The sequence below is a fragment of the Bombus fervidus genome, chromosome 15 (assembly GCF_041682495.2).
Source record: "Bombus fervidus isolate BK054 chromosome 15, iyBomFerv1, whole genome shotgun sequence".
Classification (NCBI taxonomy): Eukaryota; Metazoa; Arthropoda; class Insecta; order Hymenoptera; family Apidae; genus Bombus; species Bombus fervidus.
Genome location: NC_091531.1, coordinates 3,604,112 through 3,622,946, shown reverse-complemented (window position 1 = coordinate 3,622,946; position 18,835 = coordinate 3,604,112). Strand labels below are relative to the sequence as shown.

At 32.1% G+C, this 18,835-nt stretch overlaps 2 protein-coding genes and 2 long non-coding RNA genes across 6 annotated transcripts; all 4 read right to left on the bottom strand.

The window, feature by feature from the left end:
* Positions 1-1,143: 1,143 nt before the first annotated feature.
* Positions 1,144-6,973, bottom strand: Med26 (mediator complex subunit 26). 3 transcript variants are annotated; one of them, XM_072018629.1, is made up of 4 exons: positions 6,562-6,973; positions 5,176-5,250; positions 4,741-5,019; positions 1,144-4,217 (listed from the first exon to the last, which is right to left on the bottom strand). In XM_072018629.1, the coding sequence occupies exons 1-4, from the start codon at positions 6,622-6,624 to the stop codon at positions 3,012-3,014; spliced, it is 1,623 nt and encodes a 540-aa protein (XP_071874730.1). In that variant the 5' UTR covers positions 6,625-6,973; the 3' UTR covers positions 1,144-3,011. The 3 variants fall into 3 exon arrangements, with proteins under 3 accessions (XP_071874730.1, XP_071874731.1, XP_071874732.1); XM_072018630.1 differs by lacking the exon at positions 6,562-6,973 and adding an exon at positions 6,389-6,546; XM_072018631.1 differs by lacking the exon at positions 6,562-6,973 and adding an exon at positions 6,411-6,533.
* An 801-nt stretch (positions 6,974-7,774) lies between these two features.
* On the bottom strand, positions 7,775-8,837 carry LOC139995312 (uncharacterized). Its single transcript, XR_011801938.1, has 2 exons — positions 8,206-8,837; positions 7,775-8,015 (listed from the first exon to the last, which is right to left on the bottom strand). It is a non-coding gene; the product is annotated as an uncharacterized lncRNA (long non-coding RNA).
* Positions 8,838-10,397: 1,560 nt separating this feature from the next.
* LOC139994751 (protein max-like) lies at positions 10,398-12,798 on the bottom strand. The gene is made up of 4 exons (XM_072017665.1): positions 12,642-12,798; positions 12,527-12,586; positions 11,886-12,120; positions 10,398-11,627 (listed from the first exon to the last, which is right to left on the bottom strand). The coding sequence occupies exons 1-4, from the start codon at positions 12,678-12,680 to the stop codon at positions 11,446-11,448; spliced, it is 516 nt and encodes a 171-aa protein (XP_071873766.1). The 5' UTR covers positions 12,681-12,798; the 3' UTR covers positions 10,398-11,445.
* Positions 12,799-13,130: 332 nt separating this feature from the next.
* On the bottom strand, positions 13,131-14,323 carry LOC139995313 (uncharacterized). Its single transcript, XR_011801939.1, has 3 exons — positions 13,902-14,323; positions 13,757-13,794; positions 13,131-13,703 (listed from the first exon to the last, which is right to left on the bottom strand). It is a non-coding gene; the product is annotated as an uncharacterized lncRNA (long non-coding RNA).
* Between the last annotated feature and the right edge of the window lie 4,512 nt (positions 14,324-18,835).

Here is an 18,835-nt window from a genome sequence, read left to right as displayed (position 1 = left end):
CACATTGACCGATATTATTTTATTAAGGGGTTGTTTCACTTTATTTAATTATTATTTCATAGTATATCACTTTTTTTCAACAGATTCTGTATTATGATAGAATTGCAGTGGTAAAAAAGGCACGGGATTTCGTTTCGAAGATAAGCGCTTTTCATATAAAATTATACTGATCGTCGTTATTTTTTATGAAAAAGGACGTATGATCTCTTTCTTTTATAAAAAAAAAAGACACATGCCATGGTTACTAACATATTTAAATGAAAATACCGTGATCAAAAAGGCATATCTTAAAATCTTAATAGAAATATACAATTCTGTTTATCATAGGTTATTGTTATCATAAACTTTTATTCGACGGATATATCGTCTTTCATTCACTGAATTTAATATTTCGTTACTCTAAAATAAAGATGCTATCGGTGTATATTACGTAATAAGCGCATCATATACTCTGCAATCATAACGATAGCACAGCATGTACTTAGATCGATGGGAACCAGGGTTTGTTTAAAATTCATCCAATAATCTCATGGATCTTCATAGTGAACGATATCTATACATTGTTCGATAAAATGAAATTGTACTAAATAACAAGAGCGAACATTATTCTCAAATTTGATGGGGGTGTAACTAACTAAAGTAGAAAATTAATATAATTAGAAGTAAAATAAATTATATCCAGAAATGAATTATAATAAATGAAATGATATACATATATAGATCGAAATTATCATAAACAATCGCTTAAACAATCTTGAAACTACTATGTGTATTATAGTATTTAATTATATTAACTTGTGTCTTTAATCTTAAATACAAAGGTATACACAAATGTCGGTATAAATAAAATACTTATCATATACTTGTAAAACAAGACATTGTAATTAATATAAATGTAACGCGAGAAACTATAAAAATTTATATTATATATACATCGTTTTGGAAATATTTCACTATATTCAACTGTTATTATTGTGATGCTTAATTCAAAAGAAAAATTATTTCAGCAAGTGATCTCTCATTCTTTTGTCAATAATTGATGTTCACTTCAAACATTCAAAATATTCAAACATTTAAAAAACAATCGATCATAAGCGAAAGTAAACAAAAAGGTAACTGTTATCATCAAAAAATGAACACATATAAAATCAGACATTTTCTTTTTCTAATTCATAATGTTTCACAAAGCTTTCATTATACATGATATAGTGGCATAATATGTACAATCTTTCTCCTGTTTTTTTTTTTTTTCTATTTTCTTTTTTACATAACACATAGTATTATTTGGTTATTACAGAAAATATTAATATATTTTGGTTCCAGTGTTTCCATGATTTTGAACGGCGTATTTACATCTTTCAAATAATTTCAATCTTTCTTTTTGTTTAAAAAAATTACATAGCTTTGAAATATTTGTTGCGTTACACTGGAACATTTGAACATTGCACATAACATGTTTTCCTTCCAGCAATATAATTATGTATGTGGGGATTTTTGCTGCAATTGTTCTAAAAACAAGAATTTCTTTTTTCTTTTCATTTAGACTTTTACTTTCATTTTACTATATTGTACTAATAACATATGAAATAAAATTGAGATAGAAAAATTTAAAACTTACTCAGATTGTATTACCTTTGCTAGAAGTATATGCAACATAATACTTTATTAGACAAATATTTTTTTTTTACTTTTAAACTTTAATTAAGGCCTCGTTATATTCGGTTCGACTACTTTTTACCACGCGCAAAAAATTATTTTTCATATTATATTTAAGTGACATCTGTACATTTCAATAAATACTTTAAATTTATAAACAGAATATTGTGTCAAAAAGCATTTGAAATATTATAGCGTTATCTTTTTGCGTGGTACAAGTATACATTTTGCCATAATCATTCCTTATACTTTTTGTGTAACATCATTCTTCAAACATATTGTAAAAATAATAGAATGAACCAAAGGGTATGTTACAGCAAATGAAATGTAACTATCCATAATTTTTCATATATTCTTTTCAAATATTCGAAAATAATTCTTTTTTCCTTTATACATAGGCCAAAATGCACTATTTGATTCAATCTGTGTGCCTCTCTTTTCTTAGCAAGTGAATAAAATGGTTTGTACAATTTCTGAAAAGTGATCAATTATATTACAATGTTATATAAATCTTTTGTCAAAGAAAAATTCATTCTTTAAGAAAATGAAACATTATTGTTCTTATAAAAAATTTAATTATAATAAATTTGAAAAAAGTAATTTGCATATTTTAAATTGTTTTTATAATCCGAATCTGATTTTTGCTACCATTTTCTTAATACAGTGATAATTTAAGCAATAATGTCAATGTTAATGAGAATAATGATATAATATACACAATGAAAGACAAGCATTCAAAGAGTACCTTTTGGATTCAAATACATTGTCACAGATAATATTACATTACAAGTTCCAAACATTACGTTTTTTGATTTCTTAAATATCTTCTTTATGCCTTGTTCTGTATAAAACTTGCTTTGATAAGTCAATAATGAATAATATTGACGAGAATGATGATAATATTAATAATAGTAGTAGTAATAGTAACAACAATAACAATAATAATAAAGATACTCTTGTATTGTTGATGACATCTATAGTGAAGATGATAGTGATGAAGAAGATGACACTAATAATGCTGATTATAACAGTAAATGATTTTTACGAATAAAGTAAAATTAAGGTTTGTGATAACACGAATGTCGTCGAGAATGATATTCACGTGAAAAATGATTGCCAGTTACATATTTCTAGCGTGATTGGTTCACATATTCAAAGTATCAGTTTTAATTTGAATAATTAGGGAACGATAATGATGATAAAGGTGGTAATATAAAGAGCATTTATAGAAATAAAGGCAATCATAAATTGCAATAGAAATTGGTTTAATAGATTGATGACTAATCAATCTCTTTAATATTTATAGGGATTTTTCACAAATTTCAGGATAATAATAGAATAAGATAATAAAATTACTAATCAATAATAACATAAGGCAATATGTGGAAAACCTGGCCATTATAACTGGACCTTGCTAGCATCTGATGCCATTCTCGGAATTCTTCATCAGGCTGGCTATACACATTGTTTACACTATTGATTTCTGTCACATCTTCCTTTACCTCTGGTTTTTCATTACAAGTCGAAGTTAAAAACAATAATTTTGGTTGGAAGTTTCCATTCAGTCCTTCAACACATTGTGTATGTAACCTTTCTATATCCTCTGCAGTAATTTGTCTAGGTGGATACTCAGTACTATTTTGATCTTCTGTTGGTTCAGTTTCACACTCACTCCAATCTATTGAACTCGGATCTATTGGTGGTAACTTGGCCAATATTTCTTCAACTGTTAAATCTTGAGACTGTTCTAGTTGATTATTTTGAACATTTGTAACTGATTTTTCTTTGTACACTACACCTGATTCTTCACACTTAGATGGTACATCGAGACAGTTTTCTGTGGGCTTTAACCGACTTTCTGGTGAGGCTTCAGAAACTGTATTTCTATGGGACAAATTATTCTGAGGACCACGAAGGAACTTTGATACTTGTTCATTGCTACTCCTCAGAATATCTTCCATGCCGGATGATTCTACACTTTGACTAGGTAGAGCACTTGAATTAATGCTAGAATTGGTGCCGCGTGCCCGTAGATCAGCCAGCAATTCTTGTGTTGTCTTTAATTTAGGATTCCTTGAGATACTAGCTAGTTTTTCCTTTACACAATCTTCTAAAACCGGTTGCTTCTTCATAGATTTACTGCCTTTCTTTCTACCACGTTTCTTTGGCCCTGATTCATCAGGTTTAGTGGAAGACTCCGTAAAATGATCAGAGATTCTTTCTCTAAATGTGGGGCTAGGCACTTGCATATTTGAATTACCACACACATTTTCGCCATTTAGACGTTGTTTTTTAACAAAGGTTTCACTTTCGGTGATTGAGACTGAATCATGATGCTGATAATTATGTTGGTCCTTGGGATTATCTTTTCGAAGACGTTTGTTTGAACTGTGAGTTCGTGGCACTGCTTCCATCGAATGATGTTGGCTCGAAGAACCAAGCGTAGGTGGCACATCAGAACTTGTTCTGTGGTTGCTGGTTACTGTAATTGACTGCTTATTTGATGGTGCATTAGGAGAATGTAAATGATCGCAATTCACAGATAGAACTGGACTAAGCACCTGCAATTGGAATAATATATTAGTTCTATTATGTTCTATGAAAATAAAAAAAATTTTATATACAAGTGGATTAAAAGTTAATATAATAGTGAATATATAAATTAAAATTTGATCTGATAAAAATAACAAATATAAATACTTTTAATACTGTTGAACTTAACAAATTATAAATTTCTTGTCAATCATGTTACTTTCAATGATCAATTGTTCTTTTACTCTGTTAGTCTTTATTAAGTGTTGTTTTTCCTTCAATATGTTCTCCTCGATGTCAAGAAACAGTTTGGATATATTACTTACTTATTACTTATTTTGTTTATGAATTTGTAACAAAGCATTTCTGAATCTACATTTATATAAAATTTTTTCTTTAATTCATTGGAAATTTAATCACATTAAAATGAAGAACATCAATAACTGAATATATTCAATTTAGAAAGATATTATAGTTACATAGTACATATGTATATGTTTTATATTTAATATATATTATGTAAATAAAAAAATAAATATTTGAATGTCTTACTCTGAGTGCAAGCGTATCCCTTAACAATGGACTTTGAGACCGCATTATACTTCTTAATGCGGGACTTTGTGGTTTAAAACATCTTAATGCAGGGCTATGAGGTTTTGCTCCATTAAGAGCAGGTGGTGCTGTGTCTGCTGGTGTAGGCTGTGGTGTAGAATGAGCAGAAGGTAAAACCATATCACGCCATCTTCGTACCAAATCCTTCGCACGCTTTGCCAAGGCATCATTGTTTGTTTTTCGTCGAAGTTCATTGATGTATTTTCCAAGTCTTGTACTCTGACATAATCCAACAGATCATTTTTACACTTATGTAATTAACCAGAAAATTAATAGAAATAAGACCAAATGAACATCATCAAATTATCATGAGATGTAATTTCTGTCATTCTAATATGTAACTTGTTTAATATAATATATTTGCAGCATTTTTACCTCAAGCACTTCTTTAGTGATCGTCGTCTTTTCCAGGGCCGTAATGACATCCACAACAGCTCCCATGTCGATGACCTAAAGAAATTTGATAACTGTGCCATTATGAAGTATTAATTTTGTAAATTAAATGTATTATATTTCTATACAAATGTACCACTTATATTAAATTGCTAAAATTAATAAAGTAATTATATTTTGTATATTTGAAAATACCTTTCAATATATATGTTATTCCAATTTCCTAAATATTTGGGGAAATAGATATTTATATAAATTATTAATGAATTACATGTTTTTATATAACATAAATAATTAATGACATTTCGTTGTGCTTGTCTTATTAAATATTTAATGACAATATTTAACAACAATTAAATCATTTATTATTGAAAATAAAAATAGATGATCAACCTATATTAACTTTACTTAAAAAGAAAATACTTCTGCATTGTTTTAAAAATTTTAGTATTATTTGAAAGAATGCAAATTAATTAAAAGATAATAAATTCAATACTTAAAATATTTTAATGTTTTATTAATATACAGAAAGTTTTAAAATTCTGATAAATTTACATCTGTGTTTTTAATCAATTACTACATTGTTAATAATAATTTGATAATTACATTCCTAGAAATACGTAACAAAAGATATTTCATTGCCTGATAAATTCGATCTTACAATAGAAAAATCGAACCATACTTTGATATAAAGTTCAAACTACTGTAACTACAAATGCAAATAATAGTACGATTCGATCATTGATACATTTAATACGTGATATAAAACATGAACGAACGTAAAATACAAATAATCAACACGTGTCTATATACATTTCCTTAATCTATAGCGAAATGAAAGTAGACTTATGGTAATGTTAACGTTTATCGTAAAAATTGTTCGAAAACGGCCATCGGACCCGAATTGCGAGATTCTCTCAATTATCCTCGAATCTTCATTCTCTACATAAAATTCTAAAAAAGATATAAATACGGTAAAAAATGGTAATTTGCGAAAGTACTGCAATCGAGTGTAACTAGAGTCTAAACAGCGGGGGACAGCTAGAAAGGAAGGGAACGGTGATTTCTTTGTAAGTTCCTCTCGACTTTGGACAATTCGCTGGAGGAACGTTAAGGTTATGCTCCAGGTAGCCGAAAAACGTTGGATGTATACACTCGTGCAAAAGGAAAATTGGCTGACTGGAATCGAACGTACACAGAAGAAACGCATTACTCACTCACACGCGGAACCGCCACCACACTACACTCTCAGTGACTCTCGCGCACGCTACTGGTACAGGCACACGGCGCACGGGGGATCGAGAGTGGCCCGATAGCCGTTTGCGTGAACGGACGGACGGCGCATCGCGGATTCATTCCGCTACTTACATTGTATTCCTTATCAAGTGATTTCAACAATCTATCGGTGAGCTCGGTGCAATATCTCTGCATCGGGGGGGCACACTTAGGGCCCTCGCGGGGAGATTAGGTTAGCTCAAAATCGTCTCCACGCGTCCGAGTGTCACGAATACGAGAGCACGGGGGGACTTGCAATGGCGACTACTGAACTGTGCTCTGCTCGCATGCCCTCCCTACCTCCCAAGTGCCTCCTAGTCGCAGCCCATGCATCGTCCCTAGCCCCACGCCGCCTCATACTGCCAGACGAACGCTACTAGCTCCTCTCGTGGTTGGACGAGACTCCTAACCGTTACCACACCTCCCTTCTATCCCCACTACCGTACCGATAGCGCTCCAATCGGTTGCCAACTTTTCGCAGCTAACTTCAAACTGCTGCTCTCTTCCACTCACGTTTAACCCTGTTGTGATCGTTTAATTCTTGTATTTCAGTCATGATTTTGTCTCAGCGAATATTTTTATATTCGCGAATTTTAGTATTCTATTTTAATATTCTAGAAAAACGTTTGACATAAAATTGAAACCAGAAATCCATACAAACCAATAATAATTTTTCTCATATTTTTACTATATTCAAATATGAGATACTTTAAACGTTAGAAAAATTTAATTGGGTTAAAAGTGTCCTGAAAGATGCAGTAGGGTTAATTCCCTTCTTATTAATTTGTCTTCGATTTTGAATTGCTCAATTTTTCCGTCAAAATTTGATCGTATGAATAGGCACTTGTATGTTCAATTCTAACTTATTATATCTAGTAACTTTGACTTATTACCAGATTTAGAGGAAAATTTTAAATTACATAGTTACTATATTTTATGTTTCAGCAAATATTTTATCAAATCTAGGATATAATTGTTGAAAATAGTTCACTATTGGCTGACTACGATAAATAAAATGTAATTTTCACACTTAAAACATATATAATTTTAATAATAAAAATTGCGTTTGCTTTTAATAATCAAATTTGTAACATTGTAGAACGCTCCGAAGTTACCTACACGAATGCTGTCGCTTATAGTACCAATATAAAAGACGTGAAGTAACTATCTAGTTCTTTATTTGGAACATACAATGAATTTACATAAAAATATGTGTATATATATACATATATATAGTTATACTAGTGTTTTTACTTAGTTGTGTAAAAATATACGAACATTTAAAATGATAATACTGTTAAAAATGTTGATTATTTAAATGGAAGTTTATTAATTGTATCGTTCATTATGATCATTATTTTTTGTATTAATTATCACGGTCTGTGTAATGTGTGCTTAATAGGAGAAATTTTGTGCAGATTAACAGCAACTTTCTACTATCAGAGATCAAGAATCATCCATTTCATTGTCACTGCATACTAATATTCTTTATTGGAGTGGTATATGTGGTTGATAATTAACAGTTTCTCGTATGTGGTACCCATAACCTATAAGTATCAAATTATTCAGAACAATCGAATATTATTCTTATCTTTACATGAACAGCACACCTTCATCACATTTATTACCTTCATTACATTTAAATTCACGATAAAAATTGTTTAACAAGTAAAAATATGTAAAATACTTAATGCTAAGTTTTTGACGGAATAATCGAAAAATATTTTGTGATCTTACCTGCCTAAAGTTTCAAATTATTCGTGTATTTTCTCTCCTACGTGTTTAAAATTATATTTTCATTTTTCGTCTAAAACTACTTTTGGAATTGCAAGAGAAATAGATATTTTGTGTTATGTTAAGTATAAAGAAGTTGAGCTGTTGAATATGTGATACATCTGAATAAGTTTGCGCATGTATTATCTCGATCAAGTGCATACTTATTGTATGGTAAATATATTTTATCAAAATAATTTGCAAAAGTTACACTTAATGATATAATTTGAATAAGTGTGCAAAACTTGAAAACATAAAAACTTAATTTTGCCACTTCAGTAATTTGTTGTATCAATATACCATGAAAATATTAATTACAGATAATTTTTTATATACTACAAGTATGTATTTCTTGAAAATTTTAAACGAATTGTTTCATAATATTTTATAGGTAATTTGAGATCTTTAATATAATACGTAACATTAGTGTTACATATTATACTTTGTTACAGAAAAAGATAATGATTATTCATTCAATAAATTTTTTTATAATATAAAATATCATGTATTCATTATTTATTTATGTATATTGTTCGTTAATAATTGTAGAAAATCAATTATATTTTCCTAATATGTTTAGAAAGATATAACAAAGATGGTCGGAATTTTGAAACAAGGTTAAGTAGAACATATGTTTATCTGGCTTCTTGGATATTTATGTTAAAATTATTTCGAAAACTCTGCCAGCATATGTAGTAATTGATTTTTTATATTTGTAACTGTAATTATTGTATAATTAAAGAATATGATATAATGCATTGCATATTTTTATTCTTAATGATTCATGTCTATCTCCTAGATTAATAATTCAATTGTTATAATTATTACATTTTGTAGAATATCTTTATAAATATTCTCATCAAACTTTGACAATATTTGAAAAAGAAACTATTTCTGTAATATATCATGTACATCATAAAATTAAATTCCTTTGTATGGACATATATATATATATACTGTATGTTACACACAACATATATATATATATATATATATATAATTTAAAGAACTATTAGGATAGCCTATATTTTAAATGCAATACACTTATAATTACTTTCAATATTATAGTAAAGTTGAAGGACATAATGATGTAAAGATTCAATTTTACAAGAGAAAACTTACGTGATTAAATAAACATATTTCAATTAAGTGATTAAATTTACATCTTATCTGTGTATTTGCTAATAAATGAACATATTTTTAAATCATTTCATTATTTATGATTGTTGTTTTTAGTTACTCTAATTTGATGTTGGTAATGTTATTGGTTTAATATATTCATAAATGATAATTCATACAATGTCCTAAATTTGGTCTAACTACGTCTATTTTGACAGTTTTCCAAGTGTGAATATATGCAAAATTTGACTTCTTGTTAGTACTACTAATTCCCGAATAAAGGCGCCACTATGCTTAAATTAAAAAATGAAATTTCGATCTGCAGGGCAAATTCTTAAACTATTCAGGGATTAAATTAAAGTTTTAACTCTCATAAATCATCTGTGTATTTATACATCATCTCTGTGTCATTATTCCGATTTTCTACAGAATTAATTAATTACATGCAATGAGTGTAGTCTCTTATTTCGTACATGGTGGCGCCATCTTGTGGTAAATCAATGGTACTAAGAATAAGGAAAATTTTCATGCAGATGTTGTCACCAAGTCCAAGATAGAACACTACACTAATCGCATCTAATTAATACTTAGATAAAACTAATCTTAATTCCTTACGTTCAAAACTTTCTTTCGAACTATCAAATGTTAAGAAATTCTTTGTGCCCAAGGACCAATAAAATTTGGACTTTTTAATTTTGCCACCTGTCGATTAAAGATAAGTAATTATTATATACGCACACATCAGGCGTAAATATCTCGAGATTAAATGATGGGAATAGTATAGCTATTAAGATTTATCACACTCTATAAGGATAACACAAAATAAATATATTTTTTATTATCTTATATCTTAAAAGAAATGGTGATGACCTTGAAATCTTGTAAAACATGATCATGAGAAGAAACTATTTCCTCTGTTGTCCTGAGAAGCTTTATCATACAATAATAAATAAACCAGATATTTAGGTAATTGGATTTAGTTTGGTCACTTTGTATACATATATACCTTTTAGAATGATATGCATATAAATAAAATATATTTCACAAATGATCTTTATTTCTACTGATTATAAGTATCTAATAATTTTACATTCGATTTTAATAAATTCTTCATAATTTATAAAATAAATTTCGTATTTCTTAATATTATAGAGTACAATATTTCCTGCTAAAAGAATATTACTCTACTGATTTGATATAATACTTATCATCTATTTACAAAGACTTCTATAAAGTTCAAAAGGAAGAAACATTTTTCTTAAAAAACTACTCTAATTAAAATAAACATATACCATTATCAATACTTACTTTGTATCATATAGATATATATGTAAAAGGTTAAAAAGTGATTAAAATTGAGTAATTCTTTTTATAATATATTTTCTAATATATTTATTTCTATATCTCTATATATTTAAATATATTTTCTTCTAGTAATAAAAATTTTATCCATATAATTATTAAATTCTTCTCCTAACGATAAATAAATCCAAAACTTCCATAAATTTTACAATTGAGCATATATTTAGTATTTTCAGATTCTTCGATAAATCAACAATACAATAATTATGATAAGCAATTTTGGATAAATAAATTAAGAATTATAAAAAAACAAAAGAAAGATTTAAAATTGAAACTCTTTTAGAAAGAGATTATATATTCAAGGAAATGTATTGCTTGAATTTGTATTGACAAAGTGGTTACTAATACACAACCTTAATTAAATTCAATTAGTTTATCAATATAAGAATTGATAAGTATAAGCCAAAACACCTCACAGTGTATTATTTACTTTATATTAAATAACTATTTTCATAAATAAAATAACTCCAATTTTTTAACAAATTTTAAGAATCTATTCCAAAGTGTTCATAATCTATTAATTAATACATTTTTAAATGAAGCAATAGTATTACTTATAATTTTTACAATATTTTGTACACCGGTTTTAAGATATTCAAGATTCCACTCAAAGACTCTATTCAGTGAGTAAGAGTAATCTTATGCAAATAAATATTTATATGAAGTTTAGTAGTAACGAAAAAATAAATTTTTGACAAAACAAAAATTATATCAAACCATTGGTCAATGGTGGAGGCCTCCAACTTTCAGTTTTTTTGATTGACGAACTGTTCTGCTAGTTTCACTGTCTGATGATTCAGACTCTGTGTCATTGTATCCAGGCATTGGTACACCTTCTGACTTTGTGACTTCGCAAGTTTCAGCAGCAAAATTGCCTGTTATCTTTGCTTTCTCAAGTGCCCTAACTATAAATAGTACAAAAATACATTTATGGTGCAGAAAAATTTTGGAGATCAATATTATATATATTTTATAGTGTATGGAACATATATCAATATATTTTTTAAATATAAAAGTAACATATATAAATTTTTACCTAAATTACAATCATGACAAAATATAATTAATGGACAATAATTGTAATATTCTTCTATTTAAACTGTATTTTGAATTTCCAAAGAATGTTAGAATAAAATCTAATTAATTTTCTGATTAATATTTACTTTGAGACTCCAAGAGATTATTCTGGCGTTTCAAGTCATCAATATCCTGTTGATGGGACGAATTCTTGCGTCGCATAAACTGTATATACTCAGCAGCTTTCTTGAGAATTTGTGCCCTACTTGCAACCTTTTCTCCTTGCAACGCAGGTACAGAGTCTCTAAGGCTGGAGAAACTATCTTTAATGTGATCCCGACGTTTCCGTTCCAATGCATTATGGTGTGCCCGTTTTTCTGCCTATCAATATATAAAATGTTTTTTCATATCAAATCAAACTAAATTACATACACGTTGTATAAAAATCTTACATCTATATTCTTGTCTTATAATCAATATCAATCTTAACTTTATTATTAAAAATAAACATGTGTGTGTATATCTTAATCTTAATTATAAAATTAAATCTATAGATCAATATACATATTAGTCCAGTATCTTCATTTTATAAGATATTCAATAATAAATTATTTACATGAATAAGTTGGTTAAATCGCACGGAAAGTGTCCATTTAACCTCAACAATATTTACATTTTATATTTTGAAAATAAAATTTGTTTATATCGTTAATTAAATAAAAGATGTTGAATCAATGAATAGAGTTAGAAAAAAAAGAAGGAAAATAAGAGTGGATAATGAACTTACTTGAGAATAATATTGGGTATTGTTTGAATGCCTCTGCCTAGAATCGGAATCGTCACCTTCCTAAAAAACGATCTCTTTAACAAGGTCCATTGAAAGAACAGTTTTAAGGGCTTACATCGCTCTCAATGTCGATGTCTCGATCATCGTCACTCATTATAAATTCCTTGGTATGTTTAAGAAACAGGTAAACAAAAGATACTTTATCAAGTTTTTAAGAAATACACAGTGTACATACAGTACATATCTAACAAAACGTACGTAGGATTTGACAACCACGAAAGTTACTAATTCTTAGTAACTTGTCTAGGGACTTTATTTTCAACTGATGCAGTGTGTTTATTTCTCAATTTCATAACAGAGAGGAATTATTTTTTCCCTGATAATAGATTTTATCGCAAAAATAGCTAATAAACTATAGAAATTATTTATGTTTAATAGAAGCATAAAATAACAAAGAACTGTCACTGATTATTGAAACGTATATATATATATATATCGGGTTATCATTTGAGTTAAGGGAGTATAATGAATCATCACGAGAATTGGCCATCGTTGTTATGTGCTATCGATGCTAGTTATTGATACAAATGTGATTATCACAGAGTTTAACAAGTAATAGCGGCGATTAAATAATCAAGATGTTGACGGCAATAGATTTAGGTTCGATAACGAATCCACGGTCAACGGGATGACGAATGCGATTTCTTCCACAGTCTAAATCGAACTCAATTTACTAATCCACGATTTGGGTGTGACTCAATGTATTTGTCTACGGTACAAGTACAATTTATCTGACTGAATCTCCAAGTGGAACTCCGTACCTCTCTGTAACCCTTGGGTCAATCTTTGTTTTTAAGGAGAGCTATTTAATTATTCCATACCTCTGTTAAATACACGTCCCTCTCGTGATCATGGCTACGTTCAGCGACCTGTTATGTCGTAATGTCGAAATACTTCGAGCCCAAGCCCACTGTCACAAATCTCGGGAAAACATAATTAGAATAAATCATAAACAGCTATTTCTCAGTTTTATTATTTAAGTATAGCTATAATAAAAAGTCTGGACTAAAGTATTGGGGACATTCCCAAACATTCCAAAGAAAAGGCCCCTTGTCTCTGAAGATGTCCTTTCATCTCCGACACGGCCATCCTGACAATCACACGTCCTCGAGTGTATCTAAAATATTGTGTTTTCTTAACCTTAAACTCAATTCAGCTGACATTATTTACCATTTAACTAAATGTTCCAATAAGCCAAGGGTCCAGTTCTACAACAAAAATTTTGATCGGATGTTTTAATAACAAAATAAAAGAAAACAAAAATCAGTAACATTATGATTAGTATTTAAAGTGCTAGCTGCATCCTGTAGATTACCAGTCCGGTCGTAATGACATGATGGACATTCTCGATTTCGTACCCAAATGAATCTCGTTTTTCTAGATCGCACGATCACGCAGAGTTTCGTTCCATGGCTTCACTGAGCTTGGTTACACTGTCGCCTCCAGGCGCATGCGAACTGCATCACACGGCCTCACTGAGCTTTGTTACATTGTCGCCCCCAGGCGCATGTGAACTGCATCACACGGCTTCACTGAGCTTCGTTATATTGTCGCCCCCAGGCGCATGTGAACTGCATCACACGGCTTCACTGAGCTTTGTTACCTTGTCGCCCCGAACACATGTGAACTCACTCCGTCAAATGTGATGGTCATTGTGCTAATGATCTTCCGAGATCGGGGTACTCATATCCTCATGGTTACTGTTCTTGCCATCGCTACAGACATCCAATTCAGCAGGAATGCAATTATCTGGCATTTTTCTTAGTCTATCATGGCTATTTATAGGATCTTTTCACATCTAATGTTTTTTTAGAGTATATTTATCTCTTTCCAGAACCTCTGCTATTACAAATGGACTCTTGAATTTTGGATCTAATTTAGTTTGATTCCTTTTCTCATTTCTGTGTAATACAAAGTCACCAAGATTGAATCTAACTACTTTAGCTTTTGTCTTGTCGAATCTATCTTTATCATACTTAGCGCTACTTTCTATGTTTTGTATGGCCTGCTTTTTTACATTGGACATATTTTTCTCTCTTCAATATTTTCAGGTAGCTATAACCCGTAGTGTCTTGCTGTTTTACCGAATAGTAATTCCAACGGACTCGCTTTAGTCACGCGATTCATGGTGCAACTGTATTTCGATAATCGCGTCTTGCCATCACTACCCGTTCGTTTCTACTGTAGCAGTAAACTTTCCAACGGTTTCTGTCCCGTGGCTCGCTACACAAAGACCCTATTCTTCGGACAAGAAGATTGCCAGATGTCGATACATCCTCACGGAATATTTTTAGCTAGCCTAAGGACCTGCAGTAAATCTTAAAATTTAGATAGCCAAGGTTCTCCAAAGAGACAAACAGTCTTCCTCTTAGCAGTCCCTAAACCTATCACCTCCTACGGAAAGATACGAGAAATCTGCTTTTCTCACGTACGATGCTTCCCGCTAGCGACTTTCTTTCAAGGGCAGTTAGCATTCTTTTCCAACCATCGATACAAAAATTAGCCAATTAGCAACGACGTCCATTTCCCCCATTTTCCGAACCAAGGCTTCCCTTATCGAATCCGATGATCTCGCATCCTAAGATACACCCCAACATAGTTTCTCTTCGCGACATCATCGTGACGGAAAGTCAGCCGTTACATATCAATCCGAAGCAATCATTGGCAGTTCATAATAATTGTTCAAAGTTCCTCGTCATCTTAGGCAATCATCCGAACTTAGGGCTCGCGAATGGTGAATTACTAGGCCTTATGATTTTTGCTTTAATTCGCTTATTCTTTCACGACCTATTCTTTGCTCCTCCTCGCTAAGTCTATGAGTCTATATACTTCTTTATACGGTGACATATTTCTAACTCAAAATACTAGAAAAAGTAACATATGCCAGACTAAAAACAATAATAGATAAGGAAAAACTAATACCAGACCACCAATTCGGATTCAGAAACAAACATTCCACTATAGAGCAAATGCACAGGCTCGTCAACGAAATAATACTAACAATAAAAAACAAACAATATTGCACAGCCATCTTCATGGACATAGAAAAAGCTTTTGACAAAGTAAACCACGAAAGACTACTACAAACAATCAAGAAACAATTCCCGGAGCAAATACACCAACTAATAAAATCATATCTAAGCAACAGAACCTTCGTAATAAAAATCAAAGACGCATACTCAGAAGTCAAAGACATCAAGGCAGGAGTCCCGCAAGGAAGCGTCTTAGGACCAATACTATACACACTCTACACGGCCAACATACCAACAACTACAAATAGCAAAATACTGACATTCGCGGACGACATAGCTGTACTAGTCAGGCACACTAACCCAGTAACAGCAGTCGCAATATTACAAAAACATATCACAAAAATAGAAAAGTGGCTGCAAGCTAAACAAATCAAAGCTAACCCTAATAAATGCAACCACATCACATTCACACTGCGAAAACAGATACCACCAAACATCTTCCTGAATGGCACGCAAATAATACAAAATAGGCAAGTCAAATACCTAGGGCTACACATAGATACACAACTCACATGGAAACAGCACATCAAATCAATAATAGACAAAATACAGACAGCAAGGAGACAAATGTACTGGCTAACAAGTCGAAAATCCAAATTAAGCACTGAAAACAAATTAAAAATATACAAATCAATCGTAAAACCAATTTGGACATACGGAATCCCGTTATGAGGAACAGCAGCAATAAGCTATATAAGCAAAATTGAGACAATACAAACTAAAATTCTTAGAACGATAGTAAACGCCCCATGGTATGTTAGAAACGAGGACATTCGGAAAGACCTGGAAATACCAACGGTCAAGGAGGAGATTAGCAGACTCGCAAAAAGGTACAGAGAAAAAATAGAAACGTACCCGAACCGACTGGCAGCGGCAACGGTCAACACATCAAACAAAGAAAAAAAGACTAAAAAGGAAATACCCAACAGACCTCACAAAAGGATATAACCTAGCAAACACGACGATGGTACCCCGCTGGGGGTAGCCACCCACATGCTGTATTTTATTTTTGTTTTTCTTTTTTTATTCACTTCCACCTAGATATAATGCTTTACCAAATGTTCTTCTGGACAAATTGTAAAATCCAAATAAATAAATAAAAAAAAAAAAAAAAAACTTGGCTCCAGAATAGGAGTAAAAAGGAAACGACTCACCCAGATGACCTGATCTACCAGTTGGAGCTTCCACTACTCAGAAGTTGGCTCGTTATTGGAATCATAGTTTCTTTTCCGCAATAACGGACAATTAGACGCGACATGTCCCTCCTCATGGCATTTGAAGTAAGACACCTTGGACTATGCGGCTGGTCGGTTTCCCCCTGGGTTTCGTATATTCTGCCCTTGCTCCGATTTTATTCTCTTGTGGCACTCCGTTCTTCTATGTCTATAGATCCTACATTGGTAGCACCTAATCCGGAGGTCTGATTGCCTGCGTAGTTTCGTTTCAGGGCCCGCTGATCGATCATCTGACGAAGGCGCCAGCCTCTTCTTTGCGTAAGAGAAAGCATTCGTTTCACTTAGAAATTGGTCTCGGATCTTGATGTCACTTGTAAGCGAATTTTACCAAATGTCCTTCTGGACAAATTGTAAAAATTTAACAAACAATCAATAAAAAAAAAAAAAACTTGTAAGCGCTATTCGTTCAATACGCTGGTCATATGAAGTCAGTCGAAAAAGCCATACTTCAGCCATGGTTAAATTTTCCCACCTCGCCTCCAGGAGGGAACGGAGACGAATACCATAGGCTCCCGTGGTTTCATCCTTCAGTGATGATTCATTAAACATCTTCATTAGCGCTGAGGTTGCCGTCTCTTTACCACCAAAACGCGCAAGAAAGAATTCCTTAAATCTCGACCAAGTAAAGCCTCCACCAACCGGTATTTGCGTAAGCCAATGTGCGGCAGTACCTTCTAGAGCACGACATAAAGTGAAAAATAATTCGCTGTTTTACACGGGCCTTCCCACCATGAGCAGACTGACAGTTGTTCACCATGCAGCCGAGTCAGCGCCCACGACTTCGGGATTAAAACGCGGTAATGCTAATTCTTTGGATTCCACACTCCCTCTTTGCTCTCTCGGCTGTGTTAACTCGCGCACGATGGTCATGAGCTGTTGCATCGTTACAACCAGCACTGATCCCACTTCTGATGTCGGATTATCATTTGAGTTAAGGGCTGTATTTTTTTCCAGTCGCGGGGGGACGCGATCGCTAGAAAGCGCGTCAACGGGATTCGTAAGTTCTCGTTACCATTGTAATAATCGACACCACGAACAGGTCGATTTCTTGTGGGATAATAGGGGCGGTTGATGTGGTATAAAGCTGTAATTAACAGTTCATAATAATTATATTCTTCAACAACTTAATGCACTTAAATGTTACGTGTTTCGTAATGTATATGTGATATAGATGATTGGTGGTTGTAGACTTGGTTCCGTAGTCGTAGAAGCAGCGAGTTGATTGAAGTGATATCGTGTAAACCGTTTAGATGACTGCCCAAAGGTTGTAGGAACAGTTGAGATGACTGCTCTAAGGTTGTAGGAACAGTTGAGATGACTGCACTAATGTTGTAGGAACAGTGAGATGACTGCTCTAAGGTTGTGGCAACATTGAAAATCCGTCTCGTGTTATTACGGAGGAAAGCTCGGTGTAGGTATGCATTTTTGAACTAAGAACACAGATTCGTTGCTAACACTTTTCGGTAGGAAAGCGAGGGAAACGATCCGCGATGACCATTGGTTGTAGCCAACGTTAATAAATGAAAATATGAGGAGGAAGCCCTTGTTTATGGGCAAAACCTGCTTTTCCGTCAGGCAAACATCCGCTTTCTCCGTAATTTGTAAGAGCGTGCAATAAACCTAAGGACTGTTTCAAGGACCATCCATAAACCGAAAATACTTGCATGAATAGAGATTAAGTTTAAAAGGTTCGGTTTATGGTGGTTCCTTAGGTTTATTGCGGATCGGTGTAAAGGTGTGTGGGCTTAGGCGGTCAGACCATGAGGGACATCGCACGGACCGTCTCACGCGACGTAAGAAGGGCGTATAATGAATCGTCACGGGAATTGGCCATCGTTGTTATGTACTATTGATGCTAGTTATTGATACAAATGTGATTATCACAGAGTTTAACAAGTAATAGCGGTGATTAAATAATCAAGATGTTGATGGCAATGGATTTAGGTTCGATAACGAATCCACGGTCAACGGGATGACGAATG